The 25,959-nt window shown below is 41.2% G+C and overlaps 1 protein-coding gene across 2 annotated transcripts in view; it reads left to right on the plus strand.

Annotated features, from left to right (window-relative positions):
* LOC100313588 (dopamine transporter-like protein) overlaps window positions 1–25,959 on the plus strand; it is a 205,695-nt gene that overhangs the window by 140,440 nt on the left and 39,296 nt on the right. Inside the window, exons 2-3 of one of the 2 annotated variants that reach the window (XM_085490840.1) lie at window positions 5,498–5,663; window positions 8,282–8,488. In XM_085490840.1, the coding sequence (XP_085346966.1) occupies window positions 5,591–5,663; window positions 8,282–8,488 (280 nt within the window). In that variant the 5' untranslated portion in view covers window positions 5,498–5,590. Of the gene's footprint in view, window positions 1–5,497; window positions 5,664–8,281; window positions 8,489–25,959 lie in introns of those variants that run through there. The other variant, NM_001168055.1, reaches the window with a different exon arrangement.

Consider the following 25,959-nt stretch of genomic DNA (forward strand, 5'->3'; position numbering starts at 1 on the left):
ATAATGTACATATGAATACAGCCATATCGGTTTACAATGTACTTATGAAGACAGCCATATCGGTTTACAATCTACATATAAATACATCCATATCGGTTTACAATCTACATATAAAGACAGCCATATCGGTTTTTCAATCTACATATGAATACAGCCATATCGGTTTACAATCTACATATAATGTATGTGGGTTTACTGGAGCTAACCGATGGGTACAAGGAGGTTTATGGAAATAAACCACATTTAACTGTGTTATATAGTTTTTATGATTTTCCACAAACTCCGTCATGGTTGCTGTATCTCATGTATTTTCTATTGTATAGATTAGCAATGGATAGATTATCAAAACAAAAGGACCCGGATGATAGACACGCACTCTATCATCAGTCGTTTGGGTTCTAATTCTGATTCTTACAACTAGAGAAGATATGTATTTCAAAAAGTGGGGACGAATTTACTTATTTACTTTTAGCATAGAAGAACACCCTCCGTTTGAAACCAATAAACTGTGACATGATCACAGAACACAGAAATGATCTTATTGATATAACAGATACAAAGTGCACGGTCATGGATATTTACCCATATTAGCACGGTTTATTTCGGTAAACCACAGAGAACATGATGCTCAGTTAATCGCCTAGGTCCGCCAAGAAAAACAAATAGCAGTCTCAATACTCATTTCACGCACTTATTTATCATGGGTCACACGTCACATCGCCACATCAGTTACATGCTCACGTGGCCACCACTAAAACACCATTTGCAATTTATTAACATTTTATCCAAGTTTGTGTATCTTAGGGTTATAGAAAATAGTAAGGTATGGTAACCTGTACCACACCCTACTCCCTTTTCTTTAACCCTAACCTACGCAAACCATTATAAGTCAAATTACAATTTGTTTATTACTACTACCTTGAATTTAATTCAATATTAAAAAGAAACCTTATATCACGGTTACTAGTAACCGTGCTTATATAGAGTTGCAATTTATTCGAGTTTAATTAAAAAGCAATCCTGTATAGGATTGCAGTTTAATTCAAAATAGTGTTGCAAACCGTGGTTTAGTGGTGGTCCCTTCACGTGTCATCGTTTCACTTGGCGGTTATTTCCTACCTTCCAATATTAACAGTTTAACTATGTATCATGAATTAGCGGTGTCGTGTGCTGCCAAGAACTACTGATGCTAGTAAACTATGGAAGGCAATTGAATCATGTGTGTATGCGCTAGTAAAAATGTATAAATTGCAAGAGTAATTTTCAATTCTAGTAACATTGTATAGAGTATGTGTCTTATTAACTGCTACATTTATAATCCATCTCTGCATAGCCGACGATTATCAAACGAATTCTCTTTGAATATAAACACATTTTGATTGAATTTATCTGAGCAGTGTAAGTCCGCTGTAATCATGGCGTCGTAGCTGATCCGGTGCTCTACACACGACGTGATTCATTTTCCTACTCAATAATTTCCTTGATATCGTACTCTGAATACTCAACTTTCTTTGTGGCAGTATAAAAGCGGTTTATTATATTAATAAGGTTATTGAGATTTACACATTGTCTACCGATACTACCATTAGTATGTTGACAATGCCTCTCTGTGGCTTCTCGTCGTAACCTATTAACTATTTGTATGAAGAAAAAACGAACATTCATGGTTTTGGATAAAACGCTGAAAACAACTGTCACATTGAGAGTTCTCCTTTAAAGTTCCTATGGGAACGCAGCAAACACACTCATGGAAAAACAGACGGAAGTTGGCATCCTTAGACGTGTCCTGGCAGTGAGGTTTCCATAGAAACAAGTCAAGGAACAATGATAGACGTTCAGCCGGTGATCGAAATATGCAATACTAGCAACACATATTACCTTACATGTCCGATACACGACAGATACAACATGATTATCAACAAATGTTAGCTAGACTAAGTAGTTAATCAATGTTTTGTTCTTAAATTCTGCAGACTGTGAGCTGTCGTGTTCTGAGCACACTGATTTTGGGGATATGATATATGATTCAATGAAACAAAATTTGCATGCAATAGTTCTGTGTAATTTGTCTTCACATGACACATTGACATGCTTAGATGTAATATCAGTGTTCTTAATTACAATCATGATTTCTGTATATATTCAGATTAACTGTGATGCGATTGGATGATGCGAATAATAGCTGCCTTTAATCTTGATTATACAGTCGTGTTTCATATGAAGAGGTTCAGAATTTGGCATACTATTGCAGTTTTAGTCGATGTCTTAGTATTTGGCACACTTCGACACGACATATCGTGATACAATAGCGATGAGAGTGATAATTAGTTCTCCGTCAATTCGATGTGGAGTATACAACCAATAAAGTGTTGAATGCATGGCATGCCAAGTAACAAGGTGAACGTCAACATTGCAGTATCAATATCATCGCGAGAACAAAAAAACAATGTTATACATTAAATCTTTGCAATGCTACACGTATTTCAAATCCATTACCAAACGCTAACTTACAGTTGAACGGATTCGTCACAAGGAAACATTGCAATACAGTCGGTGGTAGACACATTGATACATTTTATTAATATTTTCTGTAAATGAAAAAAAAAATATAATGCGTGACATTGACACTACAAAATGAGTTGATTGAATCAGTTGCATTATGCATGAATTTATCTACATACGTCAGGGAGGGACCCGAACCCTGTATCTTCACATCAGCCAATTCGTGGATACTGACACGGCTAAGCAGGTGACTGTTAATGGAATGATATATACATGTAGAAGGTGTACCATGCGCATCGCAGTCGTAACATGGCATACATCCATAACAATCACGTCCGGCTTTGTAAAACATCCTCGATTTCGCGGGCTAACCGGCGTGTACTCGGAGTTAAGCCACACTTAATTGTTTTTTTTGTTTTTTTAATTTTTCGTATAGTTCAATTCATCTATGGGAAAAGTTTTTCATCCATTATTATTTTCGTTCACGAAAATAGTAAAATAAATATGTTGCACATTTGTTGCTGAACATGTGATATCCTATCCTATCCTGGTACAATCTAAACTATGTTTATAATCCGTAAGCAATTGGTGCAATCTGAAAACTGTTGTTACAATTTAAACAATCTTTGCCAAAGCAAATTTTTGTCCATAAGTGCAATTAAGGTTATGTGATTGCTCAGAACGACACCAAAATGTTATGTAATCATCAGGATTTGTCAATACATAATTTATTTATGCTCTATATCAAAACTATGCACATTTTTTTTACATTGCTATTCTATAACTTTAAAAATTGTGCATATGCAAAAAGCATGTCATGTTGAAGTACTTGAGTGACCTGTAAGATCGGTTCATCAATCTTGAGTAGACTTTGCATTAACCTCCAGTAATGGTTACTTTCTCCACCAAGTTTAAACCAAACAACACATGCCAAAAATACCTGATTCTATTTTTATACTAAAATTGTCATTAGCCGTCCATCTTTGAATGGCAAAATTAGAAAAAAACAACAGAAATACGGCTCTGGACGGACGCACTCGCATGGACGCACGTACACGCGGTGACTGAAATGTAAGTCTCCGTTCAGATAAACTTTGGAGTTGGCTGTACCAGCAACATACGTTATGAAATAAAAACAAAGTCAGGACAATTGCTCCCAAAGATGGCATCAACAGCCAAAGAGCTACAATTGTCACAATGCGTTATAATGGGCTTAAATTTCGCTGATTTACCATTTCAGGCATATTCAGTTTTAAATTCACGGTTTCATCATTTAGATAATGTATTCAATGCTATTTTTTTTACCTATTCACTGTGTTTTAATTTAATGCATTTTCGAAATAAGCAAAATTAAAACTGAATAATTACCCCATTTACATGGGTCCCATGCGATGTGTACATTGAGTGTACAATATATCGTTTGTTTACAATATGACGACCGTGCCGCTTTACTCGATATGTTAATCTAACAATCTTCCCGACTTTGACTCTTGTGTGTATTCCCACACAGTGCGCATGCGTTATTAGCAACATTCAACTCGCCAGGTTTTCATTTATGAATACAGCGATTCTTCATATTATTTTCCCTAACTTTGAGTAAATATACTTCATAAAAAAGAAACATTTCCCATGAAGAATACCTACAGTCCCAGGATGTTGTCGGGGTCGTTTTGATTTCCCGTTTCCTGTCACTTTACAGAAGCACTGTCTAAGAGTTATTCGAAGGTCACCCGTCCGAGTGTTATGCATTAGATAACTACAACGCTTAGAGATACAGCTATTTTTCTAGTAATGTCTCACACAATGAGGTGAATTTATAGAGAAAGGTATATTTTATACTGTCAAACGGTGGAGGAGAGGAAATTGAACAGAGTTATAGAAACGAGGGCGGGAAATGGCCATTACTGATAAATTAGACGCTCAATAGCTTTAAATAGTACAATTGCTTGCACAATTTAGTGTGCGCGATGCTTTAGACCAATCCAATCAAACTTCAGCAAATGTGTAGACCCTTGCAGCGACTCGATTGAACACTCCATGTAATTTGAACTATCCAATCTCGGATTAGCCTGACAAGCACGCGTATAGCACACTTGTTGCGAGTTTCTCGTATCGTCGAGATAGCGCTGAATCAGCCCTTTTAATCCGTCCATCGCCGCTGGCGTCTCATCAACAGGTAGGAGTACGTTTCTAACAAAATATACAGTTTACTCCAGACTGAGCTTTCAATCTTTCTTGTTACTTTTCTCGTAACATAGTTACCTTATATGAGGTGTGATCAATTAAATGGATTATCGGCCACTCCGCCACAACCTGGTAACCGTGAGCGACTTAGAGCATTTATCAGCGTGATTAAATAAACGCATATTCTACAACGTGTTGTCCATGGCAGCAGTAACGGACGATTTGTAAAAAAAAAAAAGCACATACGTGGAATGTGGAGATGTTTTAATCCATGGCGAGAATACGGAGATTTTAATTACAGTTATGAAATCGTTTTTCGGAATGACGTATCTACTACAATCGGTTCAGTATTTGAGCAGAACAACCTTTAGACTACCTTGAAATGTGGGTATCAGTGCAACAAATATTTGTGGCTCAAAATACGAAATTATATAATGCTTAGCATGTATATTTATTATTAAATAAAGGCGATATTTTCATGGAAGCACACGCAAAATGATTTGTCAGATCGGTAGTTAAGTCACATTATTGCGTACTCGGACCCTGGGGAGAATTACCCCTCCCACTACGCCAGACCATCCCCATCCCACCGTCCCAATCGCCGAAACATATACGTGCAATTTGAAGTAAATCCTAAAAGAAGGGTATATTAGGAGTTCACAAACAAATAAACTGAACTTGAAGCTTGGGAAATGTTATATTGGTGTTCTTATTCGTCCGCATGTCGTTTACCGACCGTTAAGCTTTCACCGTGTGACGTACCATTTCTACTTTGCTGCCATCTCTCTCAATCTTTTTTCACCTCCAATAGGTGCCAACAGGACACTGGCTTAGTCGAAGTCACTTTTATTGTCGTACCATTGGCTACCCCTTGCGACGTAAAGGTTTTCAAAATTGCTGCAAAATGGTCGAAGGAGAGAAGGACAGTTATGGAAAATCGCCAAATTACGGGAGAATAGGACTTGAAAGTGTCGACAGTGAGTATATCTAACACGTGTCTGTTGTTTAAATCCCTGGTGAATGAAACGTTGCTAGATGTGATCCGTCGATTGCTACGATATTGATCGTACTGAAAGTGTATTTAAACTGTAGAATATATTAGTTATTTTGGGAGATTCGCGTTTCTGCTATTCTTACGTCATTGTCTAGATTTCGTATGTTTGGTGGAACATTTTGTTACGCGTCTTGCTTGTAGCTATGATTGTACTGGATAGCATCCGGCCAATCGAATACTTATTATGCTCTAGATAAGCAAAGAGTTCGTACGCTGTCTTTGTGCGACTGGGTTTGAAGAATTTGATATCGCAAAGATCGTTCAACGGCCAAAATGTAATGTTTTGTCGAATTCCCATTGTACGCAATTTTCAATTCAATAGCATCGCTATGATTGTTCATGAATAACTGCAGAGAAAGCAGTGGCGCTTGGATAATAAATTAAATAAACACCGCCAGAATGTTGATTTGCGTTGAACATGGAAAACTATTTGGAATGTTTTACTCAGGCATTTATTGAATTAAGTTAAAGACCAGAATGACAAACTGTGCTCTGATCAACCTGTTGCAAGGTTACTAAGTCCGTGATTAGTTCCACAATATTGAGTACACTGTCCCCTGAATAGGAACGTGCTCGGCGGAGTGACAAATCACCGGGTGTGATTAGCCAGGAAACGCCCAACACAGTGAGGAAACAGCGAAATCAAAACCTATTTATATTTCATTTGTGACAGTCGACGAGTGGAAATAAATGCCACCAAATACCCAACCTCTTCAACTGTCACAACTTAAGCCGGCATAATATAGCTGCTTAAAAATTGCGGTTCACAGATTCATTATGCATGCAACACATTGTACATTTAACGCATTTGACTACTGTTCAGCATTGGCGTCTGTCGCGTGAAAAGCCCACTTGTTTTTGTGAGGAATCGAAATGAAGCGTTACACTTGCTGGAGTGATGATGACAATATTGTCACTGTCGAGTCAAATATAAAGAAATACCGACGTAAGTAGTGAGCATTTTCTACTGTTTAGTGTCGTGTCAGTTCAGATAGGATGCTATTGCATTGAAAGCTCAGCATTTTCTTCTCAGAACACCTTTCTTATTCTATTAACGTATATATGCTTGTATTGTTCTCAGATTAATGCGATAGATTCAGCGATGAACCACGTTGTTATTAAAACACATCACACAAAATAATACACTTTTAAAAGACGCAGTTCACACCTAACGGGAAAAAATACTTCGGTGCTCGATATCGTCACGGTCTTTTTAATAATCGCCGTATGGTATTTTTGTATTTCTCAGTTTAATTACAACCCGTTTCTTCGATATGAATGTCGAATCTTGGTTTCAGTGGCTTTAGAAGCGAAATCAGTAGGAACGGATTAGTTGTGAAGGGAATTACATAATTCGTTACCCAACCCTTTTATGTTTCTATAATTCTGTATATTATGTATGATTGTAACCTCGATGTGCTTCATCTCCACACATTGATACAGCATCAAGTGCTTGTAATCTGAATGAATTTGGACATTTTTGTATAAAAACGCGTAGATGCCTCGGCGTGTACCAGTGATAAAAACTACATTTGAGAATAATTTATTCATCCCGTTCAGTTTTTTGACGATAAAATGTTCTATAAATAATTACGCATATATTTAATAGTGGTTAATTGTCCCATGACGTCTAAATTCGTGTTTGAGCAGCCATCTTGTGTGTAAATTCCACCTCCTCTTGTGTGTCATCATGAGTGGAACTCCATCAATATGTCAATGCAAAACCTACACTTAGTGTTCATACTTAACTATCGCCTCGGCTTTATCGATCATGCATAGGAGTACCCTCCCAAACATATATAATTAAACCAACACCAGTTTCAGAATGGAAATGTTCATTTAGTCCAGGGTACCCTCCCAATCATGTCTAATTTATTCATATGTAAGTTGAGGCGAAGGCGAGAAGATCGGTAATGTACACTGTTTGAAGTGGCGCTTACCAATAGAACGTGACATTTTAACAATCATGAAACATAGTTCAGATGCCTTCATGTTCAACTACAATTAAAAGTCAATTTCAATGCTATCAGGAGTATAATTGACAAATAAATAAATGGAGAAATCACTTAAAACCACGTGTGTTTGATCCTTAGACGTTTTTCATACTAACAGATACACGATACTGTGATTGCTCATGTACCTCCCACGTGGTCACCATTGTCACAAAACTAGTTAGATTGTATGGTGTGACTAACCGCTGATGTTTCAGGACTCTTCAGTCTTATATCCCACTGATTACCAAGATTTTTCTGCATAGTTGAAGCGTTCTGCGACTTCGGCTGTTGAGTCAGCAATTTAAACACAACCCAAGTGTACATTCAATGAACTAGATAAGAACATTTCCTTGAAATTTAAATGTAATTAGCACACATTAGTGCGTGTCTGTACTGATTCTAATATAGTTGATTAAGCCAAAAAAATATGTTTCCATAATAACAATTTAAAGGAGAAAAAACTTCATATCAATTATCTTCCCGGTTTTAAAAGAATGAACTGAGTAGTTTGTGTTAGTTTACTTATTGGTTTGTTTGTGTTTTGCAGTAAATTCGGAGAAAGAAGCAATAACAAACAGTAAGGAGGCGGAAGTCATTGAGTGTACATTGATGAGGGCAGACCAAACAGGGGGACCAAAAGATGGGCGCGAGACGTGGAGCAAAAAAGTGGACTTCCTTCTCTCGGTTATTGGGTTTTGTATCGATCTCGCCAATGTATGGAGGTTCCCGTATCTATGCTACAAAAATGGAGGAGGTAAGTTTTCATTGTTTCACTATGCCAAGAATCACGTAATGTAATAACAGAGCATTTATTTCATCACTGCAACATCAAAGTCTAGGCGGCGGACTGAACACGGTATCGGACTTACACCTGATAGAGCAAAAGGATTGATATTACTTTCCCGGTATGCCTGGATTCCCTGACTAATCCCCTTTCCAAATCCCCTGCTTTAATTTACACCGTATTAAAAAGAGGTCACATGACCTTCAATGGACACACTCTTGATGCAAGCTAGGTTGGGTGAGTCCTGATGGAAAAAAAATCAAGCGATGTTATGACAACACTATATTTATTAGTGGGTCGATATGTACTTTGATACAGAAATAATAAATTAATTGAGCGGCGACAATTAAATTCACATTCGCCGTCTGTTACGGTTCCTCTTGTATCGCAGTAATATTGAAAATTACAACTGATGGGTCACGTGAACATCCTCTGCTCTTTTTATTCACCCTATGTACAGCAGGTATCTGTAACTAAACTCTTTCATTCATGCGCCTCGTATTTACTAACACCTTTAGCGTTGCCAGAAATAGAAAATATCTACAAAAAACGTAAAATAAAAAATGTTATTACGAAGATTTCACCCTTGAGTACACTTTAATTACGCTGTAACTACTCCTGCATGGCTGCTCTCTGACCAATAAATATCAACCAATTTGGCAAACCATTATTTTACCCAAGAATGGAACATAATTCCACTATCCAAGTAAGTGTGCGAAGGATATAATTATTATTAATTAATTTAACGCACGTGACTGCCCGCTGCACATGTGACTGCTTAATATAGACCAATGCACACAGTAGGTATACTTAAAAGGAATATTGAAAACATTATTTTGTTCCAAGGTTTAACCATTACATCCGACCCATTATTGCCGGATATCTTGTGAGATTGTGACCCATTATTGCCGGATATCTTGTGAGATTGTGTCCCATGGCAACACTACCTAAAAGACAATAGCAAACACTATTTGTAAAATGGATTGAAATGAACATAGACGACACCTAGGAATTGGATTACTTGAATCACGACAAACCGAAGACAACGCGAAATGTTGGCATAACAGCCCGTACCTATACGACACTATTGTCATTTAATTTGCGTAAAACACGCAAGGAGTTCATTGACCGCGTTGCTATTTGTTCATTAATAATTTTAATAATTTGATAAAAATACGTAATATTGAAGACATAGTTTGAATACGACATTTTCACCGCTCATCGACCAAATAAGAAAATGCTTAGCGATGAGTTCCAGTACCGTACGTACCTGTTCCACTTGTATCTTGAATAAGTTACATAAAATAATGTATCACAACGGTGATAGTAAAATTTATCATATTCTTATGATAAACGTACGGTTTGAACAGGAAGTTTGTGATAATTACAATAATTAGATATTTGCAATTACAAATTAAAACACTATTTGATTTCAGTAATGGATAATCCAACAATAATACATTAGTAACACACAACTGTGTATAGTGTGAAAGTGCACGTGACATTCTAAACGTAGTTAGTCTTACTTGTACTAATGGTTGTATTAAAAACATAGAGCACTTGTAAAAACAGCTGGATCGTAAAGGTTTGCACGCAATATGATACAAAGATATCAATTACAGGAGGAAATGCGATGTATTTGCTATGTGAGTTGTGGTATAGGTGTGTAACAATGGACTGAGTATATATACGACATTACTGTTGTTTATTCAGTTGTAACATGGGTTATTTACTGTGTACAAATCAACGCACTATGGACATACACGGAGCTGACATGGGTTTTGACGGATGGTACTCAGTTTTGTCAAACTTAGATCAATTTGTGTCAGTATTAGAGTTTTATTTGTCACGTGGATTTTGTTTCTCAGGTTTCAATTAAATTATCGCGTTACGTATTGTTAATCTATTTTTTCTTATTAATAATTTTTGAACGTCACTTTGTTGGTTTTTCGATTTCAGGCATCTGTTTTTACACTAAACATGGTCGCTTTTAACTAAAGTTTGAAATCATACATGTCAAATCGTTCCATACATTCTGTTGACAATGCACCAACTCAAAATATTAATAAGATGTTTTTTTAAATAATATTTTGTGTGCATAGTGATCTTTGTTAATATATAATTGGTGCTAAATGTCATGTATATAAGTTATATAACAGGCTTAGAACCATCATTTCAAACATTTCATTACATCTTAGCACGTTTTGTCACAATGTTAAAAATGAAAAAAATAAGTAATACATTTAATTACTCACAAAGCACTGGCCATTAAATTTGAAGAGGTAGAATATACTAAATATAGAGAAAATGATCTTCAGGAGCAAACGACAAAAGTTATTGACCGAATGGCTATATACTCACGCAATGCCAGTTTCACGCCTGCCATGAAACCGAGTTCACGTGAGTTATGAAGTTCAAATGCTCCGGATGTTCCGTGTGACGAGTGTCACTAGTGTATTTAAAAAGATTGAAACATGTTGTTTTAGTCACGTGTCAATCTATAAACGTCAATTTCAATCAACATCATGTCTGATTGTATACTGACATCCTCTAATAGATTCTTTTCATACCAAATTAGACATTTCCGTCTCTGCTGGGGTAACGCGAATGCTTTTTGAAAACAAAACGACTTGTGTAAAGCATACACAGGCCAATTATTAACACAATTCAACGAAACATAATTTTACTTTGTCTGTAAAAATAAATTTAAATTGCAGCTCCGAATTCTAATTTTTGAATGCTTAAGTATACGCTTCTTTTGAGTGATTATTTCTCAACTTTATTCTTAACAATCTAGTCGACCTCTCTATTTGGCTTTCCTAACATATATTTGATTGCGAGTTGAACTTATATCGATGATAATTTCTCTATCGATTTTGACCCAGGGAACTGACGGCTAAACCCTAGTAAAACATTGTGTAAATCACGCGACTTCTAAATAATTCCGATTAACTGACTTAACGCTTTCGTTACGATTTATTTTTTTTCTAAAGAAAAGTGGATATTCACTCCCTAACTTACTGTTGTATTTAACCCCTTAACTTGTTGGTGATATATTTGCTCCCTGGTATCTAAGTTATTTTTTTTACTTATTGCTCGAGAAATTTCAATAAATCCTAATGCAGTTTAATCGTATTGAACGACGCCGCAAATGTTTTTTTTTCCGCCAAACTATTCTTTGCTATCACCCGTACGCTAGCATATTTTTCAGCGATAATTTCAGACTGGTTTTCTAAAAAAACATCGCTATTTTTTCACAATTTCATGAAGTCTTTTTTGTTTATCAAATTCAACTCTAGTGATTGCACCCTTCGAAAACTGCCAGAAAAGTTATCACTATCATACAGACGTAGACACTATCGTAGTTTTGGACATAGTTCAACCAAATCAATTAGACGTCTTTTTTGACGTGTACAAGAATATAAGTTCATTTATTGAAGAAAGACCATCACATTTTGCCGCATTTAGTTTCAGTTATCCGGATCATAAAACTGAACTTGCTTTATAAATCTATCCTAATATGACCAGTCCCAGGAGACGACTCAATTATGAACAACGTCGTATATATAATATAACGTCTACTTTTGTTTCTGCCTGACTACATACAAATTAGATTGATGTATTCGACTTAATAAGATCACATATCTGTGAGATTATTGATCCGGGACTGAACGACTAACAAGCCTATTGCATAGACACGTATTCTTTCAGGTGTTAAGTTCAAATTTTAGATGATATTTCCACGTGCACGACACGATTGCTCGCCTATTTGTTGCTTCTTTGTCCGTACGATGCGCTCATATAACACCGATTATGTAAACTAAAGCAATTCAAATGTGTACAATTTATTCAGCTGGTCCTATAAACTTTCTATTTACTTTATTTGCAATATTATCTGAAATATCATGACACGTTTGTTTCAATACCACAACTTCATATATTGATCATTGATATAGATTTTACATGGAAATTGTTTCTGGTTGAAGAATTTCTTGATTAACTATCTTGCACTTAGTGATACGCATGCGCAATAGTAAATGTTCAAGCTACTGTTGTATTTTCATCATGCGCGAGGAATTCCCTTTATTTAAGGACACATGCGTAAATGAAATAAGCTGGCACACCAAATGTAGATGATCAGCATGGTCATATTTGACCAAGGTCAATGTTGTTCCTGATTCGGCTTTGTGTCAGGGTAAATGTTGTTCCTGATTCGGCTTTGTGTCAGGGTCAATGGTGTTCGTGATTCGGCTTTGTGTCAAGGTCAATGTTGTTCCTGATACGGCTTTGTGTCAGGGTCAATGTTGTTCCTGATTCGGCGTTGTGTCAGGGTCAATGTTGTTCCTGATTCGGCTTTGTGTCAGGGTCAATGTTGTTCCTGATACGGCTTTGTGTCAGGGTCAATGTTGTTCCTGATTCGGCTTTGTGTCAGGGTCAATATTGTTCCTGATTCGGCTTTGTGTCAAGGTCAATGTTGTTCCTGATTCGGCTTTGTGTCAGGGTCAATGTTGTTCCTGATTCGGCTTTGTGCCAGGGTCAATGTTGTTCCTGATACGACTTTGTGTCAGGGTCAATGTTGTTCCTGATACGGCTTTGTGTCAGGGTCAATGTTGTTCCTGATTCGGCTTTGTGTCAGGGTAAATGTTGTTCCTGATTCGGCGTTGTGTCAGGGTCAATGTTGTTCCTGATTCGGCTTTGTGTCAGGGTCAATGTTGTTCCCGATACGGCTTTGTGTCAGGGTCAATGTTGTTTCTGATTCGGCTTTGTGTCAGGGTCAATATTGTTCCTGATTCGGCTTTGTGTCAAGGTCAATGTTGTTCCTGATTCGGCTTTGTGTCAGGGTCAATGTTGTTCCTGATTCGGCTTTGTGCCAGGGTCAATGTTGTTCCTGATACGACTTTGTGTCAGGGTCAATGTTGTTCCTGATACGGCTTTGTGTCAGGGTCAATGTTGTTCCTGATTCGGCTTTGTGTCAGGGTAAATGTTGTTCCTGATTCGGCGTTGTGTCAGGGTCAATGTTGTTCCTGATTCGGCTTTGTGTCAGGGTCAATGTTGTTCCTGATACGGCTTTGTGTCAGGGTCAATGTTGTTTCTGATTCGGCTTTGTGTCAGGGTCAATATTGTTCCTGATTCGGCTTTGTGTCAAGGTCATTGTTGTTCCTGATTCGGCTTTGTGTCAGGGTCAATGTTGTTCCTGATTCGGCTTTGTGTCAGGGTCAATGTTGTTCCTGATTCGGCTTTGTGTCAGGGTCAATGTTGTTCCTGATGCGGCTTTGTGTCAGGGTCAATGTTGTTCCTGATTCGGCTTTGTGTCAGGGTAAATGTTGTTCCTGATTCGGCTTTGTGTCAGGGTCAATGTTGTTCCTGATTCGGCTTTGTGTCAGGGTCAATGTTGTTCCTGATTCGGCTTTGTGTCAGGGTCAATGTTGTTCCTGATTCGGCTTTGTGTCAGGGTCAATGTTGTTTCTGATCCGGCTTTGTGTCAGGGTCAATGTTGTTCATGATTCGGCTTTGGGTCAGGGTCAATGTTGTTCCTGATACGGCTTTGTGTCAGGGTCAATGTTGTTCCTGATTCGGCTTTGTGTCAGGGTCAATGTTGTTTCTGATTCGGCTTTGTGTCAGGGTCAATGTTGTTCCTGATTCGGCTTTGTGTCAGGGTCAATGTTGTTCCTGATACGGCTTTGTGTCAGGGTCAATGTTGTTCCTGATACGGCTTTGTGTCAGGGTCAATGTTGTTCCTGATTCGGCTTTGTGCCCAGGTCAATGTTGTTCCTGTTTCGGCTTTGTGTCAGGGTCAATGTCTGTTGTTCCTGATTCGGCTTTGTGTCAGGGTCAATGTTGTTCCCGATACGGCTTTGTGTCAGGGTCAATGTTGTTTCTGATTCGGGTTTGTGTCAGGGTCAATATTGTTCCTGATTCGGCTTTGTGTCAAGGTCAATGTTGTTCCTGATTCGGCTTTGTGTCAGGGTCAATGTTGTTCCTGATTCGGCTTTGTGCCAGGGTCAATGTTGTTCCTGATACGACTTTGTGTCAGGGTCAATGTTGTTCCTGATACGGCTTTGTGTCAGGGTCAATGTTGTTCCTGATTCGGCTTTGTGTCAGGGTAAATGTTGTTCCTGATTCGGCGTTGTGTCAGGGTCAATGTTGTTCGTGATTCGGCTTTGTGTCAAGGTCAATGTTGTTCCTGATACGGCTTTGTGTCAGGGTCAATGTTGTTCCTGATTCGGCGTTGTGTCAGGGTCAATGTTGTTCCTGATTCGGCTTTGTGTCAGGGTCAATGTTGTTCCTGATACGGCTTTGTGTCAGGGTCAATGTTGTTCCTGATTCGGCTTTGTGTCAGGGTCAATATTGTTCCTGATTCGGCTTTGTGTCAAGGTCAATGTTGTTCCTGATTCGGCTTTGTGTCAGGGTCAATGTTGTTCCTGATTCGGCTTTGTGCCAGGGTCAATGTTGTTCCTGATACGACTTTGTGTCAGGGTCAATGTTGTTCCTGATACGGCTTTGTGTCAGGGTCAATGTTGTTCCTGATTCGGCTTTGTGTCAGGGTAAATGTTGTTCCTGATTCGGCGTTGTGTCAGGGTCAATGTTGTTCCTGATTCGGCTTTGTGTCAGGGTCAATGTTGTTCCCGATACGGCTTTGTGTCAGGGTCAATGTTGTTTCTGATTCGGCTTTGTGTCAGGGTCAATATTGTTCCTGATTCGGCTTTGTGTCAAGGTCAATGTTGTTCCTGATTCGGCTTTGTGTCAGGGTCAATGTTGTTCCTGATTCGGCTTTGTGCCAGGGTCAATGTTGTTCCTGATACGACTTTGTGTCAGGGTCAATGTTGTTCCTGATACGGCTTTGTGTCAGGGTCAATGTTGTTCCTGATTCGGCTTTGTGTCAGGGTAAATGTTGTTCCTGATTCGGCGTTGTGTCAGGGTCAATGTTGTTCCTGATTCGGCTTTGTGTCAGGGTCAATGTTGTTCCTGATACGGCTTTGTGTCAGGGTCAATGTTGTTTCTGATTCGGCTTTGTGTCAGGGTCAATATTGTTCCTGATTCGGCTTTGTGTCAAGGTCATTGTTGTTCCTGATTCGGCTTTGTGTCAGGGTCAATGTTGTTCCTGATTCGGCTTTGTGTCAGGGTCAATGTTGTTCCTGATTCGGCTTTGTGTCAGGGTCAATGTTGTTCCTGATACGGCTTTGTGTCAGGGTCAATGTTGTTCCTGATTCGGCTTTGTGTCAGGGTAAATGTTGTTCCTGATTCGGCTTTGTGTCAGGGTCAATGTTGTTCCTGATTCGGCGTTGTGTCAGGGTCAATGTTGTTCCTGATTCGGCTTTGTGTCAGGGTCAATGTTGTTCCTGATTCGGCTTTGTGTCAGGGTCAATGTTGTTTCTGATTCGGCTTTGTGTCAGGGTCAATGTTGTTCATGATTCGGCTTTGTGTCAGGGTCAATGTTGTTCCTGATACGGCTTTGTGTCAGGGTCAATGTTGTTCCTGATTCGGCTTTGTGTCAGGGTCAATGTTGTTTCTGATTCGGCTTTGTGTCAGGGTCAATGTTGTTCCTGATTCGGCTTTGTGTCAGGGTCAATGTTGTTCCTGATACGGCTTTGTGTCAGGGTCAATGTTGTTCCTGATACGGCTTTGTGTCAGGGTCAATGTTGTTCCTGATTCGGCTTTGTGCCCAGGTCAATGTTGTTCCTGTTTCGGCTTTGTGTCAGGGTCAATGTCGTTCGTGATTCGGCTTTGTGGCAAGGTCAATGTTGTTCCTGATACGGCTTTGTGTCAGGGTCAATGTTGTTCCTGATTCGGCTTTGTGTCAGGGTCAATGTTGTTCCTGATTCGGCTTTGTGTCAGGGTCAATGTTGTTCCTGATTTGGCTTTGTGTCAAGGTCAATGTTGTTCCTGATTCGGCTTTGTGTCAGGGTCAATGTTGTTCCTGATTCGGCTTTGTGTCAGGGTCAATGTTGTTCCTGATACGGCTTTGTGTCAGGGTAAATGTTGTTCCTGATTCGGCGTTGTGTCAGGGTCAATGTTGTTCCTGATTCGGCTTTGTGTCAGGGTCAATGTTGTTCCCGATACGGCTTTGTGTCAGGGTCAATGTTGTTTCTGATTCGGGTTTGTGTCAGGGTCAATATTGTTCCTGATTCGGCTTTGTGTCAAGGTCAATGTTGTTCCTGATTCGGCTTTGTGTCAGGGTCAATGTTGTTCCTGATTCGGCTTTGTGCCAGGGTCAATGTTGTTCCTGATACGACTTTGTGTCAGGGTCAATGTTGTTCCTGATACGGCTTTGTGTCAGGGTCAATGTTGTTCCTGATTCGGCTTTGTGTCAGGGTAAATGTTGTTCCTGATTCGGCGTTGTGTCAGGGTCAATGTTGTTTCTGATTCGGCTTTGTGTCAGGGTCAATGTTGTTCCTGATACGGCTTTGTGTCAGGGTCAATGTCGTTCGTGATTCGGCTTTGTGGCAAGGTCAATGTTGTTCCTGATACGGCTTTGTGTCAGGGTCAATGTTGTTCCTGATTCGGCTTTGTGTCAGGGTCAATGTTGTTCCTGATTCGGCTTTGTGTCAGGGTCAATGTTGTTCCTGATTTGGCTTTGTGTCAAGGTCAATGTTGTTCCTGATTCGGCTTTGTGTCAGGGTCAATGTTGTTCCTGATTCGGCTTTGTGTCAGGGTAAATGTTGTTCCTGATTCGGCGTTGTGTCAGGGTCAATGTTGTTCCTGATTCGGCTTTGTGTCAGGGTCAATGTTGTTCCCGATACGGCTTTGTGTCAGGGTCAATGTTGTTTCTGATTCGGGTTTGTGTCAGGGTCAATATTGTTCCTGATTCGGCTTTGTGTCAAGGTCAATGTTGTTCCTGATTCGGCTTTGTGTCAGGGTCAATGTTGTTCCTGATTCGGCTTTGTGCCAGGGTCAATGTTGTTCCTGATACGACTTTGTGTCAGGGTCAATGTTGTTCCTGATACGGCTTTGTGTCAGGGTCAATGTTGTTCGTGATTCGGCTTTGTGTCAAGGTCAATGTTGTTCCTGATACGGCTTTGTGTCAGGGTCAATGTTGTTCCTGATTCGGCGTTGTGTCAGGGTCAATGTTGTTCCTGATTCGGCTTTGTGTCAGGGTCAATGTTGTTCCAGATACGGCTTTGTGTCAGGGTCAATGTTGTTCCTGATTCGGCTTTGTGTCAGGGTCAATATTGTTCCTGATTCGGCTTTGTGTCAAGGTCAATGTTGTTCCTGATTCGGCTTTGTGTCAGGGTCAATGTTGTTCCTGATTCGGCTTTGTGCCAGGGTCAATGTTGTTCCTGATACGACTTTGTGTCAGGGTCAATGTTGTTCCTGATACGGCTTTGTGTCAGGGTCAATGTTGTTCCTGATTCGGCTTTGTGTCAGGGTAAATGTTGTTCCTGATTCGGCGTTGTGTCAGGGTCAATGTTGTTCCTGATTCGGCTTTGTGTCAGGGTCAATGTTGTTCCCGATACGGCTTTGTGTCAGGGTCAATGTTGTTTCTGATTCGGCTTTGTGTCAGGGTCAATATTGTTCCTGATTCGGCTTTGTGTCAAGGTCAATGTTGTTCCTGATTCGGCTTTGTGTCAGGGTCAATGTTGTTCCTGATTCGGCTTTGTGCCAGGGTCAATGTTGTTCCTGATACGACTTTGTGTCAGGGTCAATGTTGTTCCTGATACGGCTTTGTGTCAGGGTCAATGTTGTTCCTGATTCGGCTTTGTGTCAGGGTAAATGTTGTTCCTGATTCGGCGTTGTGTCAGGGTCAATGTTGTTCCTGATTCGGCTTTGTGTCAGGGTCAATGTTGTTCCTGATACGGCTTTGTGTCAGGGTCAATGTTGTTTCTGATTCGGCTTTGTGTCAGGGTCAATATTGTTCCTGATTCGGCTTTGTGTCAAGGTCATTGTTGTTCCTGATTCGGCTTTGTGTCAGGGTCAATGTTGTTCCTGATTCGGCTTTGTGTCAGGGTCAATGTTGTTCCTGATTCGGCTTTGTGTCAGGGTCAATGTTGTTCCTGATACGGCTTTGTGTCAGGGTCAATGTTGTTCCTGATTCGGCTTTGTGTCAGGGTAAATGTTGTTCCTGATTCGGCTTTGTGTCAGGGTCAATGTTGTTCCTGATTCGGCGTTGTGTCAGGGTCAATGTTGTTCCTGATTCGGCTTTGTGTCAGGGTCAATGTTGTTCCTGATTCGGCTTTGTGTCAGGGTCAATGTTGTTTCTGATTCGGCTTTGTGTCAGGGTCAATGTTGTTCATGATTCGGCTTTGTGTCAGGGTCAATGTTGTTCCTGATACGGCTTTGTGTCAGGGTCAATGTTGTTCCTGATTCGGCTTTGTGTCAGGGTCAATGTTGTTTCTGATTCGGCTTTGTGTCAGGGTCAATGTTGTTCCTGATTCGGCTTTGTGTCAGGGTCAATGTTGTTCCTGATACGGCTTTGTGTCAGGGTCAATGTTGTTCCTGATACGGCTTTGTGTCAGGGTCAATGTTGTTCCTGATTCGGCTTTGTGCCCAGGTCAATGTTGTTCCTGTTTCGGCTTTGTGTCAGGGTCAATGTCGTTCGTGATTCGGCTTTGTGGCAAGGTCAATGTTGTTCCTGATACGGCTTTGTGTCAGGGTCAATGTTGTTCCTGATTCGGCTTTGTGTCAGGGTCAATGTTGTTCCTGATTCGGCTTTGTGTCAGGGTCAATGTTGTTCCTGATTTGGCTTTGTGTCAAGGTCAATGTTGTTCCTGATTCGGCTTTGTGTCAGGGTCAATGTTGTTCCTGATTCGGCTTTGTGTCAGGGTCAATGTTGTTCCTGATACGGCTTTGTGTCAGGGTCAATGTTGTTCCTGATTCGGCTTTGTGTCAGGGTAAATGTTGTTCCTGATTCGGCGTTGTGTCAGGGTCAATGTTGTTCCTGATTCGGCTTTGTGTCAGGGTCAATGTTGTTCCCGATACGGCTTTGTGTCAGGGTCAATGTTGTTTCTGATTCGAGTTTGTGTCAGGGTCAATATTGTTCCTGATTCGGCTTTGTGCCAGGGTCAATGTTGTTCCTGATACGACTTTGTGTCAGGGTCAATGTTGTTCCTGATACGGCTTTGTGTCAGGGTCAATGTTGTTCCTGATTCGGCTTTGTGTCAGGGTAAATGTTGTTCCTGATTCGGCGTTGTGTCAGGGTCAATGTTGTTTCTGATTCGGCTTTGTGTCAGGGTCAATGTTGTTCCTGATACGGCTTTGTGTCAGGGTCAATGTTGTTTCTGATTCGGCTTTGTGTCAGGGTCAATATTGTTCCTGATTCGGCTTTGTGTCAAGGTCAATGTTGTTCCTGATTCGGCTTTGTGTCAGGGTCAATGTTGTTCCTGATTCGGCGTTGTGTCAGGGTCAATGTTGTTCCTGATTCGGCTTTGTGTCAGGGTCAATGTTGTTCCTGATACGGCTTTGTGTCAGGGTCAATGTTGTTCCTGATTCGGCTTTGTGTCAGGGTAAATGTTGTTCCTGATTCGGCTTTGTGTCAGGGTCAATGTTGTTCCTGATTCGGCGTTGTGTCAGGGTCAATGTTGTTCCTGATTCGGCTTTGTGTCAGGGTCAATGTTGTTCCTGATTCGGCTTTGTGTCAGGGTCAATGTTGTTTCTGATTCGGCTTTGTGTCAGGGTCAATGTTGTTCCTGATTCGGCTTTGTGTCAGGGTCAATGTTGTTCCTGATACGGCTTTGTGTCAGGGTCAATGTTGTTCCTGATTCGGCTTTGTGTCAGGGTCAATGTTGTTTCTGATTCGGCTTTGTGTCAGGGTCAATGTTGTTCCTGATTCGGCTTTGTGTCAGGGTCAATGTTGTTCCTGATACGGCTTTGTGTCAGGGTCAATGTTGTTCCTGATACGGCTTTGTGTCAGGGTCAATGTTGTTCCTGATTCGGCTTTGTGTCCAGGTCAATGTTGTTCCTGTTTCGGCTTTGTGTCAGGGTCAATGTCGTTCGTGATTCGGCTTTGTGTCAAGGTCAATGTTGTTCCTGATACGGCTTTGTGTCAGGGTCAATGTTGTTCCTGATTCGGCTTTGTGTCAGGATCAATGTTGTTTCTGATTCGGCTTTGTGTCAGGGTCAATGTTGTTCCTGATTTGGCTTTGTGTCAAGGTCAATGTTGTTCCTGGTACAGCTTTGTGTCAGGGTCAATGTTGTTTTTGATACGGCTCTGTGTCAGGGTCAATATTGTTCCTGATTCAGCTTTGTGTCAGGGTCAATGTTGTTCCTGATTCGGCTTTGTGTCAGGGTCAATGTTGTTCCTGATACGGCTTTGTGTCAGGGTCAATGTTGTTCCTTGTGCGGCTTTGTGTCAGGGTCAATGTTGTTCCTGATTCGTCTTTGTGTCAGGGTCAATGTTGTTCCTGATTCGGCTTTGTGTCAGGGTCAATGTTGTTCCTGATACGGCTTTGTGTCAGGGTCAATGTTGTTCCTGATTCGGCTTTGTGTCAGGGTCAATGTTGTTCCTGATACGGCTTTGTGTCAGGGTCAATGTTGTTCCTGATTCGTCTTTGTGTCAAGGTCAATGTTGTTTCTGATTCGGCTTTGTGTCAGGGTCAATGTTGTTCCTGATTCGGCTTTGTGTCAGGGTCAATGTTGTTCCTGATACGGCTTTGTGTCAGGGTCAATGTTGTTCCTGATACGGCTTTGTGTCAGGGTCAATGTTGTTCCTGATTCGGCTTTGTGTCCAGGTCAATGTTGTTCCTGTTTCGGCTTTGTGTCAGGGTCAATGTTGTTCGTGATCCGGCTTTGTGTCAAGGTCAATGTTGTTCCTGATACGGCTTTGTGTCAGGGTCAATGTTGTTCCTGATACGGCTTTTTGTCAGGGTCAATGTTGTTCCTGATTCGGCTTTGTGTCAAGGTCAATGTTGTTTCTGATTCGGCTTTGTGTCAGGGTCAATGTTCTTCCTGATTCGGCTTTGTGTCAGGGTCAATGTTGTTCCAGATACGGCTTTGTGTCAGGGTCAATTTTGTTCCTGATACGGCTTTGTATCAGGGTCAATGTTGTTCCTGATTCGGCTTTGTTCCCAGGTCAATGTTGTTCCTGTTTCGGCTTTGTGTCAGGGTCAATGTTGTTCGTGATTCGGCTTTGTGTCAAGGTCAATGTTGTTCCTGATACGGCTTTGTGTCAGGGTCAATGTTGTTCCTGATTCGGCTTTGTGTCAGGGTCAATGTTGTACCTGATTCGGCTTTGTGTCAGGGTCAATGTTGTTCCTGATTTGGCTTTGTGTCAAGGTCAATGTTGTTCCTGATACAGCTTTGTGTCAGGGTCAATGTTGTTTTTGATACGGCTCTGTGTCAGGGTCAATATTGTTCCTGATTCAGCTTTGTATCAGGGTCAATGTTGTTCCTGATTCGGCTTTGTGTCAGGGTCAATGTTGTTCCTGATACGGCTTTGTGTCAGGGTCAATGTTGTTCCTTGTGCGGCTTTGTGTCAGGGTCAATGTTGTTCCTGATTCGTCTTTGTGTCAGGGTCAATGTTGTTCGTGATTCGGCTTTGTGTCAGGGTCAATGTTGCTCCTGATACGGCTTTGTGTCAGGGTCAATGTTGTTCCTGATTCGGCTTTGTGTCAGGGTCAATATTGTTCCTGATTCGGCTTTGTGTCAAGGTCAATGTTGTTTCTGATTCGGCTTTGTGTCAGGGTCAATGTTGTTCCTGATTTGGCTTTGTGTCAGGGTCAATGTTGTTCGTGATTCGGCTTTGTGTCAAGGTCAATGTTGCGTCTGATACGGCTTTGTGTCAGGGTCAATGTTGTTCCTGATACGGCTTTTTGTCAGGGTCAATGTTGTTCCTGATTCGGCTTTGTGTCAAGGTCAATGTTGTTTCTGATTCGGCTTTGTGTCAGGGTCAATGTTCTTCCTGATTCGGCTTTGTGTCAGGGTCAATGTTGTTCCTGATACGGCTTTGTGTCAGGGTCAATGTTGTTCCTGATACGGCTTTGTGTCAGGGTCAATGTTGTTCCTGATTCGGCTTTGTGTCCAGGTCAATGTTGTTCCTGTTTCGGCTTTGTGTCAGGGTCAATGTTGTTCGTGATTCGGCGTTGTGTCAAGGTCAATGTTGTTCCTGATATGGCTTTGTGTCAGGGTCAATGTTGTTCCTGATTCGGCTTTGTGTCAGGGTCAATGTTGTTCCTGATTCGGCTTTGTGTCAGGGTCAATGTTGTTCCTGATTTGGATTTGTGTCAAGGTCAATGTTGTTCCTGATACGGCTTTGTGTCAGGGTCAATGTTGTTTTTGATACGGCTCTGTGTCAGGGTCAATATTGTTCCTGATTCCGCTCTGTGTCAAGGTCAATGTTGTTCCTGATTCGGCTTTGTGTCAGGGTCAATGTTGTTCCTGATTCGGCTTTGTGTCAGGGTCAATGTTGTTCCTGATGCGACTTTGTGTCAGGGTCAAAGTTGTTCCTGATTCGGCTTTGTGTCAGGGTCAATGTTGTTCCTGATTCGGCTTTGTGTCAGGGTCAATGTTGTTCCTGATTCGGCTTTGTGTCAGGGTCAATGTTGTTCCTGATTCAGCTTTGTGTAAGGGTCAACGTTGTTCCTGATACGGCTTTGTGTCAGGGTCAATGTTGTTCCTGATACGTCTTTGTGTCAGGGTCAATGTTGTTCCAGATTCGGCTTTGTGTCCAGGTCAATGTTGTTCCTGTTTCGGCTTTGTGTCAGGGTCAATGTTGTTCGTGATTTGGCTTTGTGTCAAGGTCAATGTTGTTCCTGATACGACTTTGTTTCAGGGTCAATGTTGTTCCTGATTCGGCTTTGTGTCAGGGTCAATGTTGTTCCTGATTCGGCTTTGTGTCAGGGTCAATTTTGTTCCTGATTCGGCTTTGTGTCAGGGTAAATGTTGTTCCTGATTTGACTTTGTGTCAAGGTCAATGTTGTTCCTGATACGGCTTTGTGCCAGGGTCAATGTTGTTTTTGATACGGCTTTGTGTCAGGGTCAATATTGTTCCTGATTCGGCTCTGTGTCAAGGTAAATGTTGCTCCTGATTCGGCTTTGTGTCAGGGTCAATGTTGTTCCTGATTCGGCTTTGTGGCAGGGTCAATGTTGTTCCTGATACGACTTTGTGTCAGGGTCAATGTTGTTCCTGATTCGGCTCTGTGTCAGGGTCAATGTTGTTCCTGATTCGGCTTTGTGTCAGGGTCAATGTTGTTCTTGATTCGGCTTTGTGTTAGGGTCAATGTTGTTCCTGATTCAGCTTTGTGTCAGGGTCAATGTTGTTCCTGATACGGCTTTGTGTCAGGGTCAATGTTGTTCCTGTTACGGCTTTGTGTCAGGGTCAATGTTGTTCCTGATTCGGCTTTGTGTCAGGGTCAATGTTGTTCCTGATTCGGCTTTGTGTCAGGGTCAATGTTGTTCCTGATTCGGCTTTGTGTCAAGGTCAATGTTGTTCCTGATACGGCTTTGTGTCAGGGTCAATGTTGTTCCTGATTCGGCTTTGTGTCAGGGTCAATGCTGTTCCTTATTCGGCTATGTGTCAAGGTCAATGTTGTTCCTGATTCGGCTTTGTGTCAGGGTCAATGTTGTTCCTGATTCGGCTTTGTGTCAAGGTCAATGTTGTTCCTGATTCGGCTTTGTGTCAGGGTCAATGTTGTTCCTGGTTTGGCTTTGTGTGTGGGTTAATGTTGTTCCTGATACGGCTTTGTGTCAGGGTCAATGTTGTTCCTGATACGGCTTTGTGTCATGGTCAATGTTGATCCTGATACGGCTTTGTGTCAGGGTCAATGTTTTTCCTGATTCGGCTTTGTGTCAGGGTCAATGTTGTTCCTGATTCGGCTTTGTGTCAGGGTCAATGTTCTTCCTGATTTGGCTTTGTGTCAAGGTCAATGTTGTTTCTGATACGGCTTTGTGTCAGGGTCAATGTTGTTTTTGATACGGCTCTGTGTCAGGGTCAATATTGTTCCTGATTCGGCTCTGTGTCAAGGTCAATGTTGTTCCTGATTCGGCTTTGTGTCAGGGTCAATGTTGTTCCTGATTCGGCTTTGTGTCAGGGTCAATGTTGTTCCTGATGCGACTTTGTGTCAGGGTCAATGTTGTTCCTGATTCGGCTTTGTGTCAGGGTCAATGTTGTTCCTGATTCGGCTTTGTGTCAGGGTCAATGTTGTTCCTGATTCGGCTTTGTGTCAAGGTCAATGTTGTTCCTGATTCAGCTTTGTGTAAGGGTCAACGTTGTTCCTGATACGGCTTTGTGTCAGGGTCAATGTTGTTCCTGATACGTCTTTGTGTCCAGGTCAATGTTGTTCCTGATTCGGCTTTGTGTCAGGGTCAATGTTGTTCCTGATTCGGCTTTGTGTCAAGGTCAATGTTGTTCCTGATTCGGCTTTGTATCAGGGTCAATGTTGTTCCTGATTCGGCTTTGTTTCCAGGTCAATGTTTTTCCTGTTTAGGCTTTGTGTCAGGGTCAATGTTGTTCGTGATTCGGCTTTGTGTCAAGGTCAATGTTGTTCCTGATTCGGCTTTGTGTCAAGGTCAATGTTGTTCCTGATTCAGCTTTGTGTCAGGGTCAATGTTGTTCCTGATTCGGCTTTGTGTCAGGGTCAATGTTGTTCCTGATTCGGCTTTGTGTCAGGGTCAATGTTGTTCCTGATTTGGCTTTGTGTCAAGGTCAATGTTGTTCCTGATACGGCTTTGTGTCAGGGTCAATGTTGTTCCTGATTCGGCTCTGTGTCAAGGTCAATGTTGTTCCTGATTCGGCTTTGTGTCAGAGTCAATGTTGTTCCTGATTCGGCTTTGTGTCAAGGTCAATGTTGTTCCTGATTCGGCTTTGTGTCAGGGTCAATGTTGTTCCTGATTCGGCTTTGTGTCAGGGTCAATGTTGTTCCTGATTCGGCTTTGTGTCAGGGTCAATGTTGTTCCTGATTCGGCTTTGTGTCAAGGTCAATGTTGTTCCTGATACGACTTTGAGTCAGGGTCAATGTTGTTCCTGATTCGGCTTTGTGTTAGGGTCAATGCTGTTCCTGATTCGGCTATGTGTCAAGGTCAATGTTGTTCCTGATTCGGCTTTGTGTCAGGGTCAATGTTGTTCCTGATTCGGCTTTGTGTCAAGGTCAATTTTGTTCCTGATACGGCTTTGTGTCAGGGTCAATGTTGTTCCTGATACGGCTTTGTGTCAGGGTTAATGTTGTTCCTGATTCGGCTTTGTGTCAGGTTCAATGTTGTTCCTGGTTCGGCTTTGTGTCAGTGTCAATGTTGTTCCTGATTCGGCTTTGTGTCAGGGTCAATGTTGTTCCTGATTCAGCTTTGTGTCAGGGTCAATGTTGTTCCTGAATCGGCTTTGTGTCAGGGTCAATGTTGTTCCTGATTCGGCTTTGTGTCTGGGTCAATGTTGTTCCTAATTTGGCTTTGTGTCAAGGTCAATGTTGTTCCTGATACGGCTTTGTGTCAGGGTCAATGTTGTTTTTGATTCGGCTTTGTGTCAAGGTCAATGTTGTTCCTGATTCGGCTTTGTGTCAGGGTCAATGTTGTTCCTG

Source organism: Saccoglossus kowalevskii, chromosome 16 (genome assembly GCF_978046115.1).
Source record: "Saccoglossus kowalevskii chromosome 16, keSacKowa6.1, whole genome shotgun sequence".
Classification (NCBI taxonomy): domain Eukaryota; kingdom Metazoa; phylum Hemichordata; class Enteropneusta; family Harrimaniidae; genus Saccoglossus; species Saccoglossus kowalevskii.